At 41.1% G+C, this 24,555-nt stretch overlaps 1 protein-coding gene and 1 long non-coding RNA gene across 6 annotated transcripts; one reads left to right on the forward strand and one right to left on the reverse strand.

Annotated features, from left to right (window-relative positions):
- Nucleotides 1-27: 27 nt before the first annotated feature.
- TRIML2 (tripartite motif family like 2) lies at nucleotides 28-16,010 on the forward strand. 5 transcript variants are annotated; one of them, XM_038560314.1, is made up of 7 exons: nucleotides 28-408; nucleotides 2,776-2,871; nucleotides 5,721-5,912; nucleotides 6,982-7,122; nucleotides 9,347-9,447; nucleotides 14,732-14,834; nucleotides 15,330-15,955. In XM_038560314.1, exons 1-7 carry the CDS (start codon nucleotides 118-120, stop codon nucleotides 15,609-15,611), a joined length of 1,206 nt encoding a protein of 401 aa, XP_038416242.1. In that variant the 5' UTR covers nucleotides 28-117; the 3' UTR covers nucleotides 15,612-15,955. The 5 variants fall into 5 exon arrangements, with proteins under 5 accessions (XP_038416242.1, XP_038416240.1, XP_038416241.1 ...); XM_038560312.1 differs by lacking the exon at nucleotides 14,732-14,834 and adding an exon at nucleotides 9,151-9,173 and having other exon boundaries at nucleotides 39-408; nucleotides 15,330-16,010; XM_038560313.1 differs by lacking the exon at nucleotides 14,732-14,834 and adding an exon at nucleotides 9,151-9,173 and having other exon boundaries at nucleotides 42-306; nucleotides 15,330-16,010.
- LOC119877105 lies at nucleotides 1,191-24,349 on the reverse strand. The gene is made up of 3 exons (XR_005371598.1): nucleotides 24,202-24,349; nucleotides 2,747-2,906; nucleotides 1,191-2,222 (listed from the first exon to the last, which is right to left on the reverse strand). It is a non-coding gene; the product is annotated as an uncharacterized LOC119877105 (long non-coding RNA).
- Between the last annotated feature and the right edge of the window lie 206 nt (nucleotides 24,350-24,555).

Raw genomic sequence — 24,555 nt, forward strand, 5'->3', positions numbered from 1 at the left:
TGGTGCTTGGCTGCTGTGGACGCGCAGTGAGGCAGGCCTGTGCGACTGCCCCCAAGTCCGCGGCCCTCGTTTCCGGTCCCAGTGCACGTGGGCGTTCGCGGCCTGGAGGCCCGGGCCATGTCCCGAAGGCTCAGCGCCCAGCGAGGGCAGAACATCCCAGAGGATGCCTGCTGTGAGGAGCACCGGGAGCCGCTGCGGCTGTTCTGTGAGGATGACCAAGCCCTGCTCTGCGGCCGGTGCTTCCGCCCCGAGGAGCACGAGAATCACGTGGTGAACGGAGTGCGGGAGGCTGCAGACCGTTACAGGGTGAGCTTCCGGCGGGCCCGCGGGGAGCCTCCTGCGGCCCCGAGCGCCCGGCCCCGACAGGGTGAGCCTCCTGCAGGCCCCGGAGTGCCCGGATGTCACAGGGTGAGCCTCCTGCAGGCCCCGAGCGCCCGGATGTCACAGGGTGAGCCTCCTGCAGGCCCCGAGCGCCCAGCCCCGACAGGGTGAGCCTCCTGCAGGCCCCAGAGTGCCCGGATGTCACAGGGTGAGCCTCCTGCAGGCCCCGAGCGCCCGGCCCCGAGCGCCCGGCCCCGACAGGGTGAGCCTCCTGCGGCCCCGGAGTGCCCGGATGTCACAGGGTGAGCCTCCTGCGGCCCCGGAGTGCCCGGATGTCACAGGGTTTGAGCCTCATGCAGGGCCCGAGCGCACGGCCCCGACGGGTGACCTCCTGCAGGCCCCAGAGTGCCGGATGTCACAGGGTGGAGCCTCCTGTCGGCCCACGAGTGCACGTGATGTCACGCGGTGAGCTCCTGCAGGCATACGACCTGAGACCCAGGCACCGAACAGGGTGTGAGTAATCATGAGGCCCCCAGAGTGCCCCCCTGGACTGTCACCGGGTGATGAGCCTCCTGCGGGCCCCGGAGTGCCCGGATGTCACAGGGTGAGGCCTCCTGCAGGCCCCGACGCGCCCGGGCCCCGGACAGGGTGAGCCTCCTGCAAGGCCCCCAGAGTGCCCGGATTATGTCACAGGGTGAGCCTCCTGCGGCCCCGGAGTGCCCGGATGTCACAGGGTGAGCCTCCTGCGGCCCCGGAGTGCCCGGATGTCACAGGGTGAGCCTCCTGCAGGCCCCGGAGCGCCCGGATGTCACAGGGTGAGCCTCCCTGCAGGCCCCGAGCGCCCGGCCCCGGACTCGGGTGAGGCCTCCTGCAGGCCACAGAGATGCCCGGATGTCACAGGGTGAGCCTCCTGCAGGCCCCGGAGCGCCCGGCCCCGACAGGGTGAGCCTCCTGCAGGCCCGGAAGCGCCTGGATGTCACAGGGTGAGCCTCCTGCAGGCCCGGGAGCGCCCGGATGTCACAGGATGAGCCTCCTGCGGCCGGAGCGCATGACCGTCACACGGTGAGGCTCCTGCGGGCCCCAGGTTGAGCCTCCTGCAGCCAGAGTGCATGGCCGTCACACGGTGAGCCTCCTGCAGGCCCGGGAGTGCCCGGATGTCACAGGGGGAGCCTCCTGTGGGCCCTGGAGCGCCCGGATGTCACAGGGTGAGCCTCCTGCAAGCCTGGGAGCGACCGGCTTTCACAGGGTGAGCCTCCTGCGGCCGGAGCGCATGGCCGTCACAGGGTGAGCCTCCTGCAGGCCCCAGGTTGAGCCTTCTGCAGCCAGAGTGCATGGCCGTCACAGGGTGAGCCTCCTGCAGGCCCGGGAGCGCCTGGATGTCACAGGGGGAGCCTCCTGTGGGCCCTGGAGCGCCCGGTCGTCACATGGTCAGCCTCCTGCGGCCCGAGAGACTCGTCGCCGTAGGATGAGCCTCTTGCGGGCCCTAGAGCGCCCAGCTGTCGCAAGGTGAGCTTCTTCTGAATCCCAGAGCTCCAGGCCGTCACAGGGTGAACCTCCTGCAGGCTCAAGAGTGCCTGGCCGTCACAGTGTGGGCATCTTGCGGACCTCAGAGCGCCTGGCCGTCACAGGGTGAGCCTCCTGCGGGCCCCAGAGCGCCCGCCCGTCGCAGGGTGAGCCACCTGTGGACTCCAGAGCCCCCAGCCGTCATAGGGCAGCCTCCTGCGGGCTCCGGAGCTCCCTGCCGTCACAGGGTGAGCGTCTTGCGGGCCCCCGAGCGCCCGGCGGTCACAGGGTGAGTGTCCTGTGGGGCCCGGAGCGCTCGGACCCTGGCTGCCTCCTCTTATTAGCTGATCTGGAGGACAGAGCTTGCCTTTGCCATTCCCATTCCTCCCAGCAGTGTCCTATCAGAGAATGTTAAATGAATACCATATTTAGACAAACTACAGAGCAAAGCCGACCTCGGGCTATTGGCCTTTCAGCTTCTAAGATTAAAAATCTAAAGTTTGGGGGTGCCTGGGTGGCTCAGCGGTTCAGTGCCTGCCTTTTGCCCAGGAGATCCTGGAGACCTGCCATGGATCCCACATCCGGCTCCCTGCGGGGAGCCTGCTTCTCCCTCTGCCTGTGTCTGCCACTCTCTCTCTGTGTCTATCATGAGTAAATAGAATTTTTTTTTTTTTAAGATTTTTTATATAAGAGTTCTTGCTGCCCCTGGGCGGCTCAGTCGGTAAAGCATCTGATTTCAGCTTGGGCATGCTCTCAGGCTCCTGGGATCAAGACCTAGGTAGGCCTCCTTGCTCAGTGAGGAATCTGCTTGTCCCTCTGCCTCTTCCTTCTCCTCTGTCTCGTGTGTCAGTGCACTCTCTCTCAAATAAGTAAAATCTGAAAAAAAAAAAAAAATCTAACTGTTCTAAAGCAATTACTTTACCTGGAATTCTGTGATCTATTTCTCTGCAGAAATTATTCCAGGGGATATTGAACACATTGAAGAAGAAACTTGAAGTAGCGAAAAGCATATTGGCTGACGAACAGGAAAGAATGGTGATGATTCAGGTCAGTGCTTATTTCTAGTCTGAGCAGGGAATTACCTATAACGTTGGGCAGCAAATAACATAAAGTCAGAAGATAAATAACAAAGCAGGGAAAAAAATACTTGAAATCCATAGGTGCAAACAGTGTTCCTTTCTTTACGAATAAAGAGTTGTTGAAAGTCAATAAGGAAAGACTAGACACTCGATAGAAAAATGATCGGAGAAAGGAGATTTCACAGAAGAGAAAATGCTACTGTCTTTTGAACTATAAAAAGATCCTGAACTTTGCTTATGGTAAGAGAAATACAGATTAATTCTTAAATGTGTGAGATGTCATTTGCAACCCTTGATTGACAGGTAAAAAAGATTGATAACACCATTTATACCAATGCCACGGGGGAATGAGCATTCTGAGTACCATTGGTGGCCACATAAACCCTGAAACCATTTAAAAGGCAGTTTGAGAATTACTATCCAAAATAGGGCTAGTCATCTGTTATGCCCACATTTCACTTCTGATTTTACACCTTTTCTTCCTGTTTAGCTCTATTCTGTGCCGGTATCCCAGCTTCTGGGTCTTCATCTTTTCCATTTTTAAAGAAAGTAAATGGCCACATGAGAATGGTAGAGGAGGAGAATTGACTGGCTTTCCAAGAATTTTTCAACTAATCCTCATTTTTTCAGCCTGAAGCACCATATATTCAACAGATTTTGGGGTCCCACTGTTTGCCAGGAACTATACTAGGTGCAGGGGATTTAGCAACAGGAGAGGAAAAAAAAATTCTGCCCTTGTGCAACTGAAGGTGAATAAAACAAGGAAAATTGGGATCCCTGGGTGGCACAGCGGTTTAGCGCCTGCCTTTGGCCCAGGGCATGATCCTGGAGACCTGGGATCGAATCCCATGTCGGGCTCCTGGTGCATGGAGCCTGCTTCTCCCTCTGCCTGTGTCTCAGCCTCTCTCTCTCTCACTGTGTGCCTATCATAAATAAATAAAAATTTAAAAAAAAACAAGGAAAATTAATGTTATATGGTAAATATTATATGTTCTTCAAAAAAAAAAATGATGGGATGTGCTTTGAAATGAAGTGACCTTGTTCAGAAAGTGGCATTTGAGAAAACTCAAGCTGGTCAGGAATTCAGTTACGCAGCTTTGGGAAGGATCTGGTGTGTACTCAGTTGGGGCTGGAAAGGGTATAGAAGCTGGTAGATGAGCTCAGGAGATAAAGGGGCCAATTCATATAGGGCAACTTGAATAGGTTTTTTGTTTTTGTTTTTAGATTTTATTTACTTATTTGAGGTGAGAGAGCATGAGCTGGGAGGAGGGAGGAGAGGTAGAAGCAGACTCCTTGCCCAGGACCCCGGGATCATGATCTGAGCTGAAGGCAGATGCTTAACCGGCTCAGCCACCCAGGTGCCCCAGGGCAGCTGACTGACTTTATTTATTTATTTATTTATTTATTTATTTATTTATTTATTTATTTATTTCACTTTTTTTTCATGACACAGAAATAGAGACATAGGCAGAGGGAAAAGCAGGCTGTCTTTGGGGAGCCCATGTAGGGCTTGATCCCAGGACCCTGAGATCACTATCTGAGCCAAAGGCAGATGCCCAACTACTGAGCCATCCAGGCGTCCCAGGGTAGACTTAAGTGAAATAGAGAAGAAACCTGGGGAAAGTTCTGAACACGGATAGCTTGGTCGAATTTCCATTTTCACAGAAGCACTCTGGTAGCTGAAGTTAGGACTAGACTATTGAAGAATGAGAACAGAGGTGAGAATACCTGCCAGGGGACTGTTGCAGTAACCAGGGGCAGGGGCAGGGGCACGGTGAAGGTGGGGGTAGTGGGCAGCCCGGGTGGCTCAGAGGTTTAGCTCTGCCTTCAGCCCAGGGCCTGATCCTGGAGACCCAGGATTGAGTTCCATGTCAGGCTCCGTGCATAGAGCCTGCTTCTCCCTCTGCCTGTGTCTCTGCCTCTTTGTCTCTCTGTATCTCATGAATAAATAAATAAAATATTAAAAAAGAAAAAGAAGGCGGGGTAGTGGTAGAGGTGGTGTGCAGTGGTCAAGTTCTTGATAAATCTCAATTCCATGGAGTCTCGTGAGATGAAGTATTAAGCTGGCTACTCCCAACAAACATCTCTAGCTCAGATTACGAAGTGATAAGCTTGCAGTCCATCTTCCTACTCAGCATTTCTCTATCATTGTCTTTCACTTGTCTAAATGACAACTCAGAATCTGCATATCCATAAACGAGCTGCTAATACACTCTCCACCTGTGGGACCCATCCCTTATTTATTTCATTTTCTCTGTTTTGGCTACTTCGTTCTTCCAGTTGCTTTGTCTAAAAACCTTGGAGTCACCCTTTCATGCCTGTTTTCTCACACTCTCCATTCAAAGTATCAGCAAAAGCCATTTGCCCCATCTTCTAATTTTCCTTGTCTCCTCATCTTTGTCACTGTGATTGTAGATTTCTCAGGTTTTTTTTTTTTAAGATTTTATTTATTTATTCATGAGAGACACAGGCAGAAGGAGAAGCAGGCTCCATGCAACGTGGGACTCGATCCGGGGTCTCCAGGATCACGCCCTGGGCTGAAGGCGGCGCTAAACCGCCGAGCCACCTGGGCTGCCTGATTTCTCAGTTTTTAAGTCAATTAACATTTCCCCATCTTCATTTGTCCTCTAAGATTATGTTGATGGGTTAGTTGATCTTGACTTGAAACTTTCTCTGTCCTTTGTATTTATTCCTCTTATTTCTTCCCCTGTACCTTATATTTCCTTGTGTTTATATTGGAATTGGAGATGGAAAGTGACCATAAATATTTATCTGTGGGGTTGAACTTGAAGTCTATCATATCTGTGTTTGATGAAGGGAGAAGAGCAGGATTTTAAAGAGATGATTGAGTCTGAATATAGGATAAGGTTCCGGTTGATGGTTGAAGAGGAGATGAATGTTCAGAGCCAGCAAGGGTGCATATTCAACCCCAGCATGAGGGAAGACAATCAGAATCAGCTGATGGAGTTTGCCACGGAGTTGAAGGAGAAGTCCCAGGAAACACTACAGGTGAGATAGGGAAAACTGCATGCCCATAGTGTTTGGGAAATGAGAGAAAGAAGAGCTGAGCATTATGCTGATTCTAGAATGAGACATCCATTGACAACCACACATGCATTGAAAGAATGTATATATTCTCCCAGCCGTTCTATATCTGATCATTGATCTTATAAATACACTTATGTGCATATAAAAAGATGTAAGAATAAGGGAATGCTGTAGTCTTTGAAGCCAGACTGATGAGGTTCCTATCTGGCTTCTGCTATTTTACGAGTATCTATCTGGCTACTTTAACTTGTACACGCGTTTAACCTGTGACTTCATTTCCTTAGCTATAAAATGGGGATAACACCCCTAGTTTATAATACTGTTGTGAGGATTGAGTGTGATAATCTACATGAAGCTCTTTAAACAGTGTTTGTATGTATTATGTAGTCAATACTATTAGGCATTATTATTAACATTACGATAGCAAGAGATTAAATGCAACCTATATCCATCAGTAAAGGACTCTCAAATTATATTATGTATTTTCAGTGGAATGCTTTACAGCATTTAGTAAAGATAACAAAGCTTTATGTGTACAGATAAGAAAATTGTCTCCGAAAGCATATTTATTAAGAAAAAAAAAAACAAGCTGTGATACCAGCAATAGGGTATAATGTGCATCATTTGTGTTCTTGAAAAAACAGCTTTTGTGCTTACATGGAACATCTTTGTACGGATAAAAAAACATCAGTGGCTTGATTATTTCTTACTAAGTTATTAAATTATTAGATTCAAATCTTAAGGATATAGGAAACTTCTTAACAAAATGGCACAGGAAAATAATGTGATCTGTTTTAGTGTCGTTTTCTGAATAAGTGGACTGCATGACACTCCTTTCATGTCAACATAAATATATTGTGTCAAAGAATCAAGTTTCAGTTGAGGTGTCTTAACACAGGGGGTATTGGGCCTTATCTAATCATATGTATTTCTGGAGTGGCAGGCAGCAAAGTGGGTTTAGGAGGTGGTTGAATTAGTGAATAAAAGAAATTACCACTTGTTAAATACTAATAAGGAGATGCTTTTGCAGAGACTGAATGATTTGGGGAAAGAGAACATGAATAAACTGAAGGAGAGTGAAGTCAGGCTTTCTGAACAGATCTGCAGCCTCCAAAGAATCACTGCAGAGCTAGAAAAGAAGTGTGGGGAATACACCCTAGCATTGCTCCAGGTAAGATTCCAGAAATCTTCACTACAGGATTTGAGAAATAAGAAGTGGACAGTATCCATTAGGGATCAGTTCTAGAATAGTCAAGGGTTTTCAAACATACATGGAGGCTGTATAGTTATTTTCCAGGCATCAAAAGCATTATAAATTGTCTAAAATTTTAGTGTAGTGGAGAGCTAATTTAATATGAATTCTCGCCTTGAGGCTATCAATAATGAGTTTGAATTAAGGTGTCCCTTGATAGGGTAAAAAATTGGTTAGTCGAATTATGTGTGATACATCAGTACAGTAGAATATTTGCAACCAGAAAAAAAGAATGAAGCAACTCCATAGTGGTAAAAGTTATTTTCAGGATCTTTAGTTAAAGTAAAGCATGCGGAACTGCTTTTTGTTTGGTTTTGGTGAATATGTGTCTATGTATAGACATATGCTCGTTAACATTCACAGACTGCCTTTGGCAAAATAAACATGAAGATTAGAACACAAACATTGAGCGGTAACCTTGGAAAAACAAGGGTGAAATTTATTTGTATAGTATTGCATATTTTAAGCCTTGTAACATGCATTACCTTCCAACAAGTAAATTATTATCTTTTTAAGACTCTATCCATCTCCCCCTGCCGCTGTGCTCATGTTTATAAAGTGAGGGCTCTTATTTTAGAAGCACTTACACATAAATCATTAGGTTCTCTACTAGGGCCAGACATACTACCAGACAGGTAAGGTAGGTGTGATTCAGTTATGCTCAGCTTCTGACCTAGCGCCATCCACCATCCCCAGTTTATTAGCAGGCTTCTTCACCTCCTCAACTCTTGTTATCCACAGCATAAAAAGCAAGTAAAGGGGCAGAGTTTGATTGATGACCATTCTGGGTAAGATGGCTGAGGTGAGGTATGGACAATATGTCCCTTGGGAAATGGAGATCAAAACCACAGTGAGATAGATCCTCTCAACTGTTAAAATGGCTATCAGCAATAAGAGACGGTGGGTGCTGCTGAAGATGTGGTATGAAGGGAGCACTTGATACCAAGTACCAAGGGATTCCTACTTGGTAAGAATATAGATTGGTCCGACCCCTACGGAAAGTGATAATAGAGATACCTCAAAAAATTAAAAATAGATTTACCATATGATCCAGCAATTCCGCTTCTGGGCATATGCTCAAAGGAAACAAAAACAGGATTTCAGAGAGATGGATGCACTCCCAATTTTGGAAATAACCCAAATGCCCATTAACAGAATGAATGGAAAAATGTAGTATATATACACAGTGGAATATTTTTCAGCTATGAGAAAGGAAAATATCCTCCCATCTGTGACAACGTGGGTAGACCTTGAGCAACTATGCTTTAAGCAAGATAAGTCAGAAAGACAGCTATTATGTGATGTCACTTACATGTGGAGTCTAAAAAAGTTAAACCTGTTTAAAAAAAACGGAAGTAAAATGGTACTTAATGGGGTAGTGGTGGAGGGGCATTGGTAAGCAAAATGGTGTTTCTGGGTAAAACCTTATAATGAATAGTAGTAAACCATAGAGATGTAATGCATGGTATAAGGGATATATCAAATGATATAGTATTATGATTGTATGATACAGATATTGCCATGTCAGCAATCATTATAATATTACAAGTGTATCAGAATAACACACTATACACCTTAAACTTAATAGCACATGTCAAATTTCTACAATAAAAGAAGGAAAAAAAGACATCCGGGTTAAATATAAAAGTTGCCAGCATATCATTGGATTCATCAGGTGTCAGATTCCATATTAAATGACTATGTAGTCCATGACTATAATAAAATGAAAAAAAAGAACCAGACATTTCCTTTGGGAATACAACAATGAATTCAACCATTTTTCTGCCTTCTATTCAGTGTTAAAATTTGATATCTGAGAATTAGCACCACAAAGCTGGGGAAATTACATACAAATCAAGTTTCATTATTAGAAGATAGTTTTCAGGAGCGCAGCTCGTAAGAGGTGTGGCTTGAATAGTGTAACCTTATCTCTTTTTCATCCTGTAGAATGCGAGATGCTCTGTGGAAAGGTAAGTTTTCCTTTTGGAAACATTGGGATGGGATTTAGGGTTTGATATGTGAGCATACGGGAATACAGATGTTGGCCTAAGTGAGGATCAGGAGGTCATGTAATGACATCCATCCTCTGAATGTGGGGGCTCAGGGTCTGCACAGGTAACTGAGATTGTCCTTTCTTTAATAGGAGCGAGTCACTACTGCTTCAGTGTCTGGAGCCTGCCCAAATCACAGACCTGAGTTTATGCCAAGTGACAGGAATGAGTGGAATGCTCAAAGTTCTCCAAAGTAAGTTGACACACATTCATGATTACAAGGCATTTGATTTTGTATTTGAGAACCAAGTGAACATCCTACCATAAATAGAAATAGATTCCAGAGAACTTAAGGATTTAAAAAGACTGGAGAGTTTAATATACTATACACATTGGATAACTATCAAGAAAATAATTGTACAATCTTTTGTTGAAAGGCTTTCCTTTGCATATCCTTTCCCACTTTCCCAAGCCTGAAATGTGATCCCGAGCAGAGTCTAATAGGGGGAAAAAAAAATTCTAGGGAAAAAATGTTGGCGCCTGGGTGGCTCAGTCAGTCAAGCATCCAACTCTTGATTTTTGACTCAGGTCATGATCTCAGGATGCTAGGATGAGTCTGTTGAGCTCTGTGCTCAGCAGGGAGTTGGCTTGAGGATTCTCTCTCTCCCTCTTCCTCTGCACACCCCCCCCCCCCACATGATCATGCTCTGTCTCTCTGTCTCTCTCTCTCTCTGTCTCAAATAAGCAAATAAGTCTTTTAAAAAATGGCAGCATGTATAATGAAAGACTTCCTACCCCATAGTTCTGCCTTTTCTGGAATGTCCTGTCGCTGGATCCATACAATGTGTGGCCTTTTGTGTCTGGCTTTTTCCACGTAGCCTAAAGCATTTGAGGCACATCCAGGTTTGTTGTGTGTATCAGTAGTTTATTCCTTTTTGTTATTGTGTGGTACTCCATTGTATGAATATACCACAGTTTATTCTTTTGCAATTCCAAGGCCACTGAGTGTTTCCAAATTTATGCTGTAAATAAATTTGCAGTCTTATGGACATGACTTCATTTCTTTTGGTTGCATATATAGGAAAGAGATTATAAAATTTGTTTTCCAAACTGGCTGTGTCATTTTGCATTCCCACTGGTAATGCATCAGATTCAGTTGCTCTGCATCCTCACTAGCATTTGGTATTGTCATTCATTCATTCATTCATTCATTTAAAGCAGACGTAATAGATATGTAGTTGTATATCACTTTAAATTTTAATGAACTTCTGAAATAACTAGTGATGTTGAGCATATTTTCATGTGTTTATTTGCACTTTATTGTCTCTTTGAAGTGTATCTATAAACATTTTCACTATTTTTAAATTTTCTCTTGTATTTAGTGTTGTGATTTCTTTATATATTCTAATTACCAGTCTTTTATCCTATATTTTTTGCATATGTTATCTCCCACTCTGTGATTTATATTTTTTTTTCTTAAGGTCTTAAATTTTAATTCTAGTATTGCCATCATACGGTGTTACATGCTCTATTTCCAACCATGTTGTTGCACAATGGCAAGATTTCATTATTTTGTATGGTTGAGTAATACCCCCTCTTTATCCATTCATCAGTCAATGGATGCTTGGGCTGCTTCCATCTTTGCTACTTTAAAAAAGGGATGCATTTGTCCCTTAGAATTAGTGTGTTTGTTTGTTTTTTTATTTTGAGGGGCAAATACCCAGTAGTGTGATTATTAGATTGTAGGTAGTTCTATTCTTAAGTTTTTGAAGAACTTCGATATTGTTTTCCACAGTGGCTGCACCAGTTTGCATTCCTACCCACAGTGCACAAATGTTCCTTCTCCATATCCTCACCAATACCTCTTGTTTCTTGTGTCGTTGATTTTAGCCATTCTGATAGGTGTGAGGTGATAATCTTGTAGTTGGGATATGCATTTCCCTGATGGTAAGTGATGTTGAACATCTTTTCACGTGTCCGTTGGCCATCTGTATGTCTGATTTGGAGAATGTCTGTTCTTGTCTTTGGCCCATTTTTTAATTGGATTTTTTGGTTTTTGGGTGTTGAGTTGTATCAGTTTATATATTTTGGATCCTAACCCTTTATCATATTTGTCATTTGTAAATATCTTCTCCCATTCAGTAGGTTGTCTTTTATTTTGTTGATTGTTTCTTTCACCGTGCAGAAACATTTTATTCTTTTTTTTTTTTTTGAAACATTTTATTCTTGATAATAGTCCCAATAGTTTATTTTTGCTTTTCTTTCCTTCGCCTCAGGAGACCTATCTAGAAAATATTGCTATGGCCAATGTCAGAGAAATTGCTGCCTCTGTTCCCTACTAGGATTTTTATGGTTTCTTCTCTCACATTTAGGTCTTTTATCTGTTTTGAGTTTTTTTATATAGTGTAAGAAGGTGGTCCAGTTTCATTCTTTTGCATGTAGCTGTTGAATTTTCCCAAAACGATTTGTTGAAGAGTCTGTCTTTATCCCATTGCATATTCTTTTCTGCTTTGTTGAAAATTAATTGGCCATATAATTCTGGGTTTATTTCTGGGTTTTCTATTCTGTTCCATTGATCTATGTATCTGTTTTTGTGCCAGTACCATACTGTTTTGATTACTATAGCTTTGTAATATAACTTGAAGCCTGGAATTGTGACACCTCCAGTTCTGTTTTTCTTTTTCAAGATTGCTTTAGCCATTTGGGGTCTTTTGTGGTTCCATACAAATTTTAGGTTTGATTGTTCTAGTTCTTTGAAAAATGCGATTGGTATTTTAAAAGAGGTTGCTTGGAGTAGTATATATATTTTAACAATATTTGTTCATCCAATTCATGAGCATGGCATATTTTTCCATTTCCTTGTGTCATCTTCAATTTGTTTGATCTGTGATTCCTATTTTCATTTACCTAATATTGTCTTTTGAAGATGTTTGCATTTTTTATATCCTAACAAATCCTTTACTACCCAAACAAAGATTTTTCTTCTAGAAGTTTTGGTTTTTACATTTAGGTCTGTTACACTTTTGGAATTATATATGACTCAAAATCTGGTGCAACTCCCCACCCCTGCCTTTTTTGTGCATGTGTATATCCAGTTGTTCCAGCATAATTTGGCAAAAACACTGTTCCTCATTGAATTTACTTGTTAACACTTTTGTTGAAAATCAGTTGGCATGTACAAGCCAGGTCTACATTGACTCTAATAGGTCCATTGATCATTGTGTTTATCCTGTTGCTAGTACCACACTGGCTTGAATTTTACTCATAGGAAGTCGTAAAATTGGCATGAGAGTTCTCCAAATTTGTTCTTTTAAAAATAATTTTGGTGAGGGACACCTGAGTGGCTCAGCAGTTGAGCCCAGGGTGTGATCCTGGAGTCCCGGGATCGAGTCCCACATCCGGCTCCTGCATGGAGCCTGCTTCTCTCTTTGCCTGTGTCTCTGCCTCTCTCTGTGTGTGTCTCTCATGAATAAGTAAATAAAATCTTAAAAAAATAATAATTTTGGCTAAAATCAGCTTATTGGCTTCTATAAGAAAATTGGAGACTTCAACTGGTATTGCATTATATGTATAGATTAATTTGGGATAAAATGATATATTTTTATTTAGGTCTTTGATCTCACTTATCAGTGTTTTGAACTTTTCAGCAAACCCATATTGGGCATACTAGATGGATCCCTAAGTATTTTATTTTTATTAGTGCTAATATCCATTTCTAATTGAAATTGTATTCATTTCTAATTTATTGCTAGTATATAAAAATATTTGTATATATTTACATTGCATCTTATGACAATGCTAAATTCATTAGATCTAGTGGCTTTTTTATAGATGCTTTGGGATTTTCTACAAAGATACTCAGGTAATCTATTAATACAGGCAGTTTTATTTCTTTCCAATATGTAAGCCTTTTCTACATATTTCTCACCTTGTTGTACTGGTTGTAGGACTTCTAATGTTGAATAGAAGCAGTGAGAAACATTTGTCTCATTGTTGATCTTATAGTACAAGAAAGCATTAAGTCTTTCACCTTGAACTTTGATTTTGGCTATAGGTTTTTTATAGTTGCCTTCCATCAGGTTAAGGAAGTTCTCCTTCTATTCCTGGTTTGTTCAAACTTTTTATCATGAACAGATGTTGAATATTAGATGATATTTCTGTATCTACCAAAATATTCCTAATTTTTCCTTATGTATTAATATGGTAAAATATATTTTTTCTTATGTTGGCCCAGCCTTGCATTCCCAGAATAAACTCTTGGTAATGATGTTTTATCCATTTTACATATTACTGGGTTCAATGTGCTAATTCTGTAAGAATTTTTGCATTTATGTTTTTAAAGATTTTTTTAATATTTATTAATGAGAGGCACAGAGACAGAGAGGCAGAGACACAGGCAGAGGGAGAAGCAGGCATCACGCAGGGAGCCTGACGTGGGACTTGATCCCAGGTCTCCAGGATCAGGCCCTGGGCTGAAGGCGGCAGTAAACCACTGAGCCACTGGGGCATTTATGTTAATGAGGCATTGATATGTAGCTTTCTTTTAATCATCCACAGACACTTTAATTTTATTTTCATTTCTAGATAATCTGTTCTTTGTCAAATCCATTTGGTCTTGCTTTTTTAGCTTCTTATATCCTATAGACATTTTTTAAAAATAAATTTATTTTTTATTGGTGTTCAATTTGCAAACATATTTTTTAAGCTTTCTTTTTCCTTAAAACATGTATGCAAAAATTATTTTAGCTCTGTGCCTAGTAATTCCAATATCTAAAGTTATTCAGATTTATTTCTGCTAGTGTCACTCAGTAGTGCCTTCTCACTCTGGGTGGGGGTTTGATTTTTTAACAGCAAGCTTTGCTTTTTTCCTTGGATATTCTTTTTAGAAATTGAGTCCAAGAATGAATCTATGCATTATTCCAGAGAGAATTTGCATTTGTTTCTGCTGATCTTCTGGAAATACTAAAAGCCTGGGACAACTCAAATTTAAATTTCAGGGCTTATGGCTTTTAAGACCACCCTAATAATGATAAGAATTGGGCTTGAAGTCCAGAAATTGAAGTTCATTTGGCAACAAAACTTGCCGTATTAGATATTAAAGTGGGAAATAACAGACTACTCTGGGCTTTATGGTTTAGCAACTGAAGAAATTAAGCATGCTATTAACTGATGTAGAAACCAGAAAGGGGTAGTTTGGAAGTTCCATTTTGGACATAGTATGTGTGAAATGCCTGTGTTATTTCTAACTGGTATTTGGTAACATCTTTATGAAGTAAGCCTTAAATATATAGAAGGTATTGAAAACTGAGGCTAGGCGAAGTCACCTAGGGAGAAAGGAGTACAAGTTGTAAAAAGGAAGAGCTAGTCTTAAGCCCTGAGAAATCACAATATTTAATGGTTGAGGAGAAAGAGAGAAGAGAAGGAACAGTTCGAGATATGAAGGCAACTGTCACTTTCATTCAAGTGTAAGAAATCACATTGAGCTTCCTTGTTCTCAGCTTGATTTTTTTTTTTTTTTTTCTGGAGGATTCCCACAGGTTTTTCCAGCCTCTACTAATATGTTCTTTTGATTTACCCAATATCAAGAGCCTGCTGGCAACAATTTCTAGGCATCTGTGTCATACTCTGGTAATATTTAAGGTGAGAGCATTTCAGTCCCAGGGAAAAGCCAGGAATCCCAGGGAATCAAGGCCAGTAACAGGGAAAAGCCTGCTCTGTTAGGAGATTTTAATAAATCTTTAGGGGAACAAAGCCTGGAGTTCAGGCTTGGAGATCTTTATGGGGAGTAGAACTGGCCCCCAGCTGGTACATGATGAGGATTGGATACTGTTTTTACAGCCTGCCAAAGTTCCTATCTGGTCTGACAGGTACTTGTAAACCTTTGTGTAGTTCGTTACTCTTCCTCCTCAGATTGCATCTCCTTCCATTCTCCTATCCACCTTTTCTTCTGTGATGTCCAGTTCTTGAAACAAAGCTCAGAAGTTCCCTTTCCTGAACTAGTAGATAGCCTCTTCCTTTTCTGTGCCTGTGACTTGTACCCATTTGTTGGCATGCCTCTTCATGTTAGAAATCCTCAGTCTTTGGTGGTGGCATGGATGACTTACTGAATGCAACTGAGTTTCTCTCTCCCTGCAGGAGCTGTCACTTTGGATCCTAATACAGCTCATCCCTGTCTGGTCTTATCTGAGGATCGGAGAAGTATATGTCTCAGGAATGTCCAGCAGGATGTGCCTGACGGCCCCGGGAGGTTCATCTTCGAGGCCACCGTGTTGGGGGTGGAGAGCTTCACTTCAGGGAGGCACTACTGGGAGGTGGATGTGGAAAAGGCAACCAGGTGGCTGTTGGGGATATCTGAAGACTCTGGCAGTGGACACAGTGACCTACCCACTGCTGCCAGAGATAAAGTCTTACTCATAGGTTCTAGGATGGGAACTAATTACACGTTCTGGGTCTTTCCCCCTCTGAAGAAGGTCTCCTTGAGGGGAGAGCAGATGCACAAAGTTGGAGTCTTCCTAGACTGCAAGTATGGGCAGTTATCCTTCTATGATGTGACAGATAGATCTCTCATTTATAATTTCTCTTCTCTTACCTTCCGGGGAGCTGTCAGACCCATATTTTCTCTTTGTATCCCAACTGGAGGCACAAATTCTGACTCACTCAGTATTTGCTGTCCTCATGTTGCGTCTTGTGATGTTACTGTTAGCCCACAGGCTTCCTCAGCATGAAATCTAAGACTACTAGGGGCCAGGAAGTGAAGAGCTTGACTTTGTAAAAGGATCTATATAAAGTAATCCAATAAAAGTTTCTAACACTTGATTGAGTTGGAATACAGTTCATTACCCCAGAGCTTTTACATTCAAGAGGCTTTCAACACCTATTTAGTGAAAGAGGTTACATTGAACCTGAGTCATGAATGATAATAATGGAAACACCCTACACTAATTTGAACAATAAATGCATATGCAGCATAAAATTGGGAGCTTACAAAATAATATAGTCTGGAAGTTCTAGCACTAAGTTAAGTACTCTTGCAATTTCTGAAAACATGATTAAATATAATCAAGACTAGGTTTGAGGATATCCTCTCAGTGACATATGAAATGAAGACATCTTATGACTGATCCTATTACTGATGGTGTCAAGACTTCCTAATATCATTCCAGAGAACTTCATTTCCCTGGGTACTCTATCTGGGTGGGGAGGAGGTGTCACAGAAAATACAAATATTTTAAAATTATTTTTTTCAACGTATTCTACTCCTGTCTTACAAGGAAAATTAGATTTCTTAAAAGAAGCCTGATAATTCAATGCTTTGATACAAGCAGTATGTGTATTGTACTTTCTCTCATCTTTCTCTGTTTGATGATCCACTGAAAAGTTTTTTCCTGCAGCCTTGCTTGGGTGGTTCTACAATGCTGAGAAGATGACAATGTTTAAAGAGGGACTTTTATGTAAAAGATTTGTCCTACTTTATTTCCCTTAATATTTTTAACAACCTATAAGTATATATTAATCTTATTCCTCATGTAGAAGTAGACACAGAGGTGATTTAATGTTCCTAAAGTCACACAGCTATTAGTGTTCAGTAAGTAACCAGGATAAGGAATTAAGTCTAGATCATGGAATCAGAAAGCCAGCTCTGTCTCAGGTCCTGTTTCTTAAACAGTAGGTTCCTGTGTATGATAAGGTAGGTCGGTGGTCTCATTCAAGTTTCCTAAAAAATGCAAGCTGGTTTCTACAGGAAGTGGTGGAAACATTTATATTTGTTTATATATATATATATTTATATTTATTAGAGTATGAAGGCACCTGGGTGGCTCAGTTGGTTAAACATCTGCCTTAGGCTCAGGTCCTGATCCCAGGATCCTGGGATGGATCCCCATATTGGGCTCCCTGCTCAGGGACCCTGCTTCTCCCTCCTCTGCAGCTCCCCCTGATTGTGCTCTTTCTTTCTTTCTCAAGTAAATAAATAAGATCTTAAGAACAAACAAACAAAAAAACAAGTCAGGGAGGAGCAGAGGAACATGGATGAGCAGACTGCTGAGTGTAGGGCCAGGAGTGGGACTCGATCCCACAACCTGAGCTGAAATCAAAAGTCTAAAATCAAGAATCGGAGGCTCAACCATCTGAGCCACCCAGGTACCCCTGGAACTGATTTTTAATTGACTATTTAGAATTTTCAAAATTTGCTTTTACTGTATCATACGGATAATTTGTGTGTGGGTAAAGATGTAAGTTTAGAAGAAATATTTGCACATCTTCACAGCAAATCACAAGAAGCCTTGGGGGAAAAATAGCCCTGATCTGAGAAGTAGGGGGTTAGGTTAGGTGAGTGATTGAAAGTAAAACAATTATTGGAAACACTGAGATTAAGGACTTGGAGTAGTGGCTCTCAAGCCTCTTTACAATTTCCTGAGTGAAATGATGCATCATGTAGGCAAATGTGAGAATTAATGTCTCTAAGTCTCTACTGTCATCTTCAAATTTCTCCTGCTTCTGCAACTTAACTATTAAGAACTATTTCAAAAACTTAGAAACCAGGAGAATACAGTATGTCCTTTCAGTGCTGCTCTGGGACATCAACAAGCACAAAAACATTATTTAAATTCTCTAGAAAAATGTATCTGCATTTGACTTTGGTACTTACCATTAGACGAGAACCCAGATACTGAAGTTTAGGACTTTATTTTTTATTTTTATTTTTATTTTATTTATTTATTCATTTATTTTTATTAATATTTTATTTTATTTTTATTTTTATTTAATATGTATTTTTATTTTAATTTTATTAATATTAATAAATAATATTTATTATTATTTATTTTATTTATTTTATTTTTATTTTTATTTATTTTAGTAATCTCTCCACTCAAGAGGGGGCTTGAGCTCACTACCCCAAGATCAAGAATCATGCTCCTGGGGCAGCCCGGGTGGCTCAGTGTTTAAGTGCTACCTTCAGCTCGGCCTGATCCTGGAGACCCAGGATCGAGTCCCATGTCAGGCTCCCTGCATGGAGCCTGCTTCTCTGTTTGCCTGTGTCTCTGCCTCTCTCTCTCTCTCTCTCTCTCTCTCTCTGTGTATGTGTGTGTGTCTCATGAATAAATAAATAAAATCTTAAAAAAAAAAAAAAGAATCCTGTTCCTCTGGACCAGCCAGGTACCCCTGAACTTACATGTTATATGAGGATTTGTCTGGTAGGAAAACGACCCCCTGGTTTTATTGCCCTGTAGAATACTAACCAGTTTTGTATCTAACCTAAACAATCTTACTTTAACATCCTTTTCGTAGTTTTGATGATCTGTAAATTGCTTCTCATTCCTCTTGGAACCAACTTTTTCTGATTCCCTAACAAATTGCTGAGTTGAACAAAATTTTGACCTGTTTCTGTGTATATTTGTATGAGAATCATGTGATTAAGCATTTGAAAGAACAGCTTTGACACAGCCTACTGACCCTCTGAACAGAGATGCCCCAAGCACCCTTGCAGCCACAAGGACTGCACGTGCAAAACTCTATACTTTAGTTACCACTGCTCCATCCCCATTTTTTGCAAACTCTGGCTCATTCTTCACATCTTAGTATAAGTGTTACTCTTAAAGGAGCCTTCCTTAGCATCCTTAACAAGAATGAATCCTGGGGCATCCCTTGTACCAGGTTCTTGTTATGGAAAGCCCAGTTGCAATTTTTAGATTTGGGCAATTCTTCGATTGCCTTCCCCATGAGACTGTAAACTCCTTGAGAGTAAGAACTATGTCTGTTTCTGTTCATCCTTCTAATATTCTGGTGGTAAATACCCCTGAGCATGTAAATTCTCAAATATATACTGAAAGAGAGGAAAAAAGCACTGAGTAGTATGGTAGCTTGTGGGGCTGTTGGGTGATGCCAGAATGTCAGAGTCCTGGAGTGGAGAGATGTACCTGTGTCAAAACTAAAAAATGAGTAAAGAATATTCATATGAAGTGACTTAGTTGGCTGAGGCAGCCATAATAAGTACCACAAAATGGGTAGCCGGAACAACAGGTGTATTACCTCCTAGTTCTGGAGGCTAGCCATCTAAAAATCATGGTGTTTTTAGAGTTAGGTCCTTCTGATGACAGTTGCATGTCACTTTCCTAGCTTCTGGTGGTTTGCTGAGAGTCTTTGGTGTTTCTTGGCTTATTGATAACACCCCCTTCTCTGTCTATATCTTCACTTGGCATTCTCCCTATGGCTCTGTCTCTTCACATGACTTTTTCTTTTTAATGAGGGAATGAACCATTTATATTGGATTAGGGCCCACACTACAGTATGTCTTCATTTTAACTTAATGACCCTATTTATAAACAAGGTCACACTCAGGTACAGGGAGTTAGGACATCTTGTGCATATGGCAGGGGAAGTAGAGACAATGACAGTTCAACCCATAGTAAATTGGTTTGTCTAGAAATTTTTAATGTGCAGTAGCAGGTTTGCAAATTCGGTTTATCCTAAAATCACCTGAGGAGCTCTTAAAAATCTGAATATTTAAGCCACCCCTCTTGACACACGCCAATTACCTTCAAGTTTTGGGTTGGAACCCAGGCATCATTTTTCCAAAGCTCCCTTGGTGGTTACAATATGCAGACAAGATTAAGAAGAAAATTAGTAGAGACAAGAAACAAAACTGGTTTGGTCAGGGTCAAAGCCTTTTGTGTGGCTTGCAATTGCATGTCTTAAAACTTAAGGACATGGTGATAATACTGGGGAGGTGGACTATTTGGTTTTCAGATGAGAGGAAGTTATACATAGTCTCTAGTGATGAGCAAGTGTGCGTAGTTCACATGACTGGGACTACCAATCAGACTGCTGTTTAAGGAAAATTGTTGGTAACGTATAATTAGAAATTGCTTTAGGAGACCATATGTCTTGGAACTCTGGGCTAAGTAAGAGAGCCTCAGAGCCTCCAGTGGTTGGGAACACCTGGATTATCCAACCACGCTGGGGAGCTACTGCTACCCTTAAAACACTTTACATATGGCAAGGGTTTTTTTTTGGTTGGGGTACTTTTAAGTTAAAAACCCAGTTTCATTCTCTGGTTATAACTTGGAAATAGTGCTCTACAAATGTGTAGCAAAGTCCAGCTGTGAGGCTCTTTATAGCTGAACTACTGATACCTTTCTGGGTTAAGAATAAGGGAAGGCTCACAGCTGCTGCCAATCTAGACCTACTCCTACCTTCAGTTGAGAGTCAGGGCAGGCTGCTTGAAATCATCTGTCTGGGAATAAAAGAAGGAAAGGTAAGTGACCTCACTGCAGTTAATTTTCTTGATCTTGTATAAAGCAAGGAAAAGATAAAGAGAAGATAAAGAATTCATGGAGAAGTCATTTGAGGTTCTGATTTCTTGGCTTTTCTGATTAGAGTGTGATAAACATCATCCATCAGTGGTCCATGGAAGTTAAAAAGCACATAGGGAATGTGAAAAGATGGAGAAGGTTACAATTTAGTTGTGTCTTGACAAATTGGAAAGTTGAGAGAATGGGAAATTTGCCCTGAAAAGAACCTAGTGTCAGGTTGGAAACTTATACCCACAAGAGAAGAAGAATTCTCTGCAGCAGATGAATGGGGTAGGATGACAAAAAGGATATTTAATTTAAATATTACATATTAAGGTAATTTAAGTTTGTAATCTATTGTCTGCAAGGTAAAGTTCTAAATACTTTATATGTATCATCTCATTCTTTTAACTCTAAGAGGTAGATTTTTTACTTCTAATTTACAGAGACAGACATGCTAAAAATCACCAAATAGTAATACAGACTTAAACTGGCAATTTAATCTTTCCACCCACACAGATTGTATCTCCCTAAAGGTATTCAGTCAGATAACTGGGATTGACTGGAAGGAAAGGTGGGGGAAGTAAAAGCCTGATAAGATGTAAAGGTGAAATTCACATTTCTCAAAAGTGGTTGATGGAGAGTTAAATGAATTTTGTGAAAACAGTTTTACATTATGTATTTGTAGAGTAAAATTTTTAATTAAAAAGATTACAACTGAGGTGAATTTTTTTCTGAATATTTTAACGAGTTTGTGTTTATTCTAATGAACAGTCTCTAGTCAGCTAGTCTGCATTGTGTTTCTTTTTTCAGATAGAACTATGTGGTCATTCCAGATACTTGAGATACTAGTGGATTTTTCTCTGAGAAGGTGGGTGGATCTGAGGGTGGAAGAGTACTTGTTATAACCTCCTGAGCTTTTGTTCTTTGGCCTATGAAATTTCTGAAGCTAAAAGCTATTCCTACATTTGATGTTGAAATTTAGAACTTCAGAGATGAGGAACTGTAAGTGTAATTTTTCTCTGAAAATATACTATCCTTTTTGCCATTGTGGAGTTAGGTGGCTTGCTTTGGAGGGAAAGGCAGAGACACTAGTTTCCTGGGGCGAGTAATTTGAGGAATTGGAAAAGGTGTATGATATGCTTCACCTCTTTAGGACCAAAGCCTCTTTAAAAACCTATGAAAAAAACATGTGAAAATCCATCAAGAATATCTTCCCCACCCTCAGAGCCCACAAGGTTCCCAAATGTGCCAACCTCTCAGGCATCCCATGCTTTATGTAAGCTTCAGGGTTCACTTTGTTTTGATTTACTCTGGAGTCATCACTGGCTCCTCTATTTCACTCCCATTCTACATTCAGTCTGTCAGCAAGTGCTGTTAGCTCTTTCATATATATCACAATTCAAAGTTGTTTTTTTTTAAACAACTTTCGTCTTACCACACTAGTCCAAACTAGACGGCTGTGGTGGCTTTCCACTCTTGTCTTCGTTAATCTACTCTCCACAAGGAAGACCTCCCCTGAACGTTCTATCTCATTCTCTTCCTCTTTCATTATTTCCTTTATAGCATCAGTAATTACCTGGATTCATATTTATCTATCTTCTCTCTCAGGAATGTAAACCGTGATAGCAAGGGTTTTGAATGAATGGTGAACAATACAATCAACAAATATCAACTGATCGGTATATGCCCTGTACTTTACTTAAGCGAACAAAACAAAGATCCCTGACATCAGTGGACAGATAAGACAGCTTGACATTGGAACTTTGGAGTATTATTTTGTCTAAGGAACTCTCTAAGAATTGTTTGTTTTGTCCATAGATCACTACTAATGAAATAGAGTTCTCTAATATCCTTTTATCATGATCCAGTGGACCATCAGGTTTTCCCAAGCATGTCTCTGAATATGACTTAAAAAAATCAGAGCTTAGTTTTTTTCTGATCCAATAGACCAGCTTTCTGGCTCAGATCTAAAGCCTGAGATAAATACGGGGCCTGGGGGGAGGGGGCAGGGGAGAGATGGATGCCTAATTGACTTGCTTCAAATAATAGAATTTACTGTGAGGAGGGGTTAAATCTTTTCTGTCGTTAAGAACAGATATTTGTTTATACATGCACAACAGTTTATTCTTACTGCATAGATGGAATAGAGCAATTCAGGCCTTGGAGGCAAAGATCACAAAAAGTGTCTACTAAAGAGAAGGCTATAGCTACTCATAAAAATGGATCACTGTAGGTTAAGATTTTGTACCAACTAGAAATCCCAAGAGCTATTACCCTGTTAGTTCATGATGGTTGCTCTGGGAAATACCCCAGTGGCTTTCACATGAGTATCAAAGTCCCAGGTGTTCTGTTTGGCTAATGGTTTTTCAGTCCTGAAGCATTTAGTGTTCCTCTCTTTGGTTACTTTTCTCTAAACTCATTTCTACACAAGATTTAAAACTTCAGTATCTAAGAGAAGATACTACATATCATTAGGTGTCATAAGTATCCATACATATATGCACACATACAAACCTATATAATACCAGTAGCTAGTTGAGAACGTGTTGGGGTTTATTCTCCCAGTGAAGGGTTAGTGGCGTATTCTTTTTGACAATACAGCCTTACTTTTATAGCATATAACACAAATCATGCATTTTCTCTTTGGAAAATATGTCTTATTTACCTCTGTCCCACCTTAAACACTGTGGAAGTCCACAATAGCTATTCATTAAGTATTGGTGAATGGTGGACGTTTTGTTAAAAAATAAATGGACTTTTAATGTGTTGGTTGATGTTATGTTACAGAAAAGAGAGAAAAAAAAACTTTTAAAAGTTAAGGCTTGCAAACTGGACAATGAAACATAGGCCCCTAGATGGTTTCTAGAATGCTGGCAATCAGGTTTATCCCTTGCCCCAAGGCAGACTTGAAAACCAAAAGGGAAGACCTGATATTCGGTGTTTCTTATGGTTTCCCAGCTACTTTTTAACTACCCTACTCATAGATAAAAATGAACAACAGGGGCACCTGCTTGGCTCAGTCGATTAAGCATTGGACTCTTCATTTCGGCTCAGGTCATGATCTTGGAGTGGTGGTCTGGCCCAGGGTGGGCTCCATGCTGAGTCTGCTTGGGATTCCCTCTCTCCCTCCCCTGTTCCCCCTCTCCCCTTCCTGTTTGCACATACTGTCTCTCAAATACATAAATAAAATCTTTTTTTAAAAATACCAACAAATGAGTTAAGAAAAATATGGAATGTATAGACAAAGACGAATAGTAGGAAGTAGAATTTGAAGGAAAACCTCAAAACCATTAATTTCCTCAGAGAAATGAAAAGATATTCTAGAGATACTGTGTACATATAAACAAGAAATAAAGAACTCTTCTATATAAAAAACAGCAGTAATGAAATTCAGTAAAAAAGGTTGGAAGAAAAAAAAAGGAAATATCCTAGAGAGAAAAGCAAGAAGATGAAAAACATTTGAAAAAGGTAAATCTAATCCAGGGAGTTTACTTCTGATCCATGGGAATTACAAGGAGAACTGAGAAAGTGGAGGGAGCAGAGGAAAATTATATACACATTTTAAATTGATGGATTTTACATTGAAAGGGTCCCTCACGTGCCAGTGCAATGAGTGAAAACATCCATACCAAGTTAGAACATTATCAGGGATCAGGAGGATAGAGAATAGGTCACGCATACAAAATCCAATTTCAGAATGGCTTTGGACTTACCAATATCAGTACAAGAAAAGTCAAAGGAGTCCTGCCTTTCCCAGTTCTGGGGAGAAATGCTTCCAAGCTTACATCCCATTCCTAGCCAAGCAATCAATTTAGTGATGCAATATCTCTGCTCGCAAAGCCGTAACAGAATGCTCTATTAACAGTGAGGGAGGGGAGTACCACGGTAAAAAAGAATCTCAGAAGTGGTAAGTAGAACACAGCAAAGAGGGAAGGGAATTACCAAAATGATGGGGAAGGACAGAATTCCCAGAATGTCAGCAAGTGCTTGCCCAAAGTAGAACAAAGACTCACAGAAGGATGTGGAAAAAATAAATAGAACTTGATGGATGTCTGACCATCAAGAGC

This window comes from Canis lupus, chromosome 16 (assembly GCF_011100685.1).
Source record: "Canis lupus familiaris isolate Mischka breed German Shepherd chromosome 16, alternate assembly UU_Cfam_GSD_1.0, whole genome shotgun sequence".
Classification (NCBI taxonomy): domain Eukaryota; kingdom Metazoa; phylum Chordata; class Mammalia; order Carnivora; family Canidae; genus Canis; species Canis lupus.

Excerpts from the sequence above, each read along its gene's own strand:
- TRIML2 (XM_038560312.1), top strand. The coding sequence starts at position 118 with ATGTCCCGAAGGCTCAGCGCCCAGCGAGGGCAGAACATCCCAGAGGAT. Across the intron at positions 409-2,775 it reads GAGTGCCCGGATGTCACAGG|AAATTATTCCAGGGGATATT; the intron begins GTGAGCCTCCTG and ends ATTTCTCTGCAG. Across the intron at positions 9,448-15,329 it reads AATGCTCAAAGTTCTCCAAA|GAGCTGTCACTTTGGATCCT; the intron begins GTAAGTTGACAC and ends CTCTCCCTGCAG.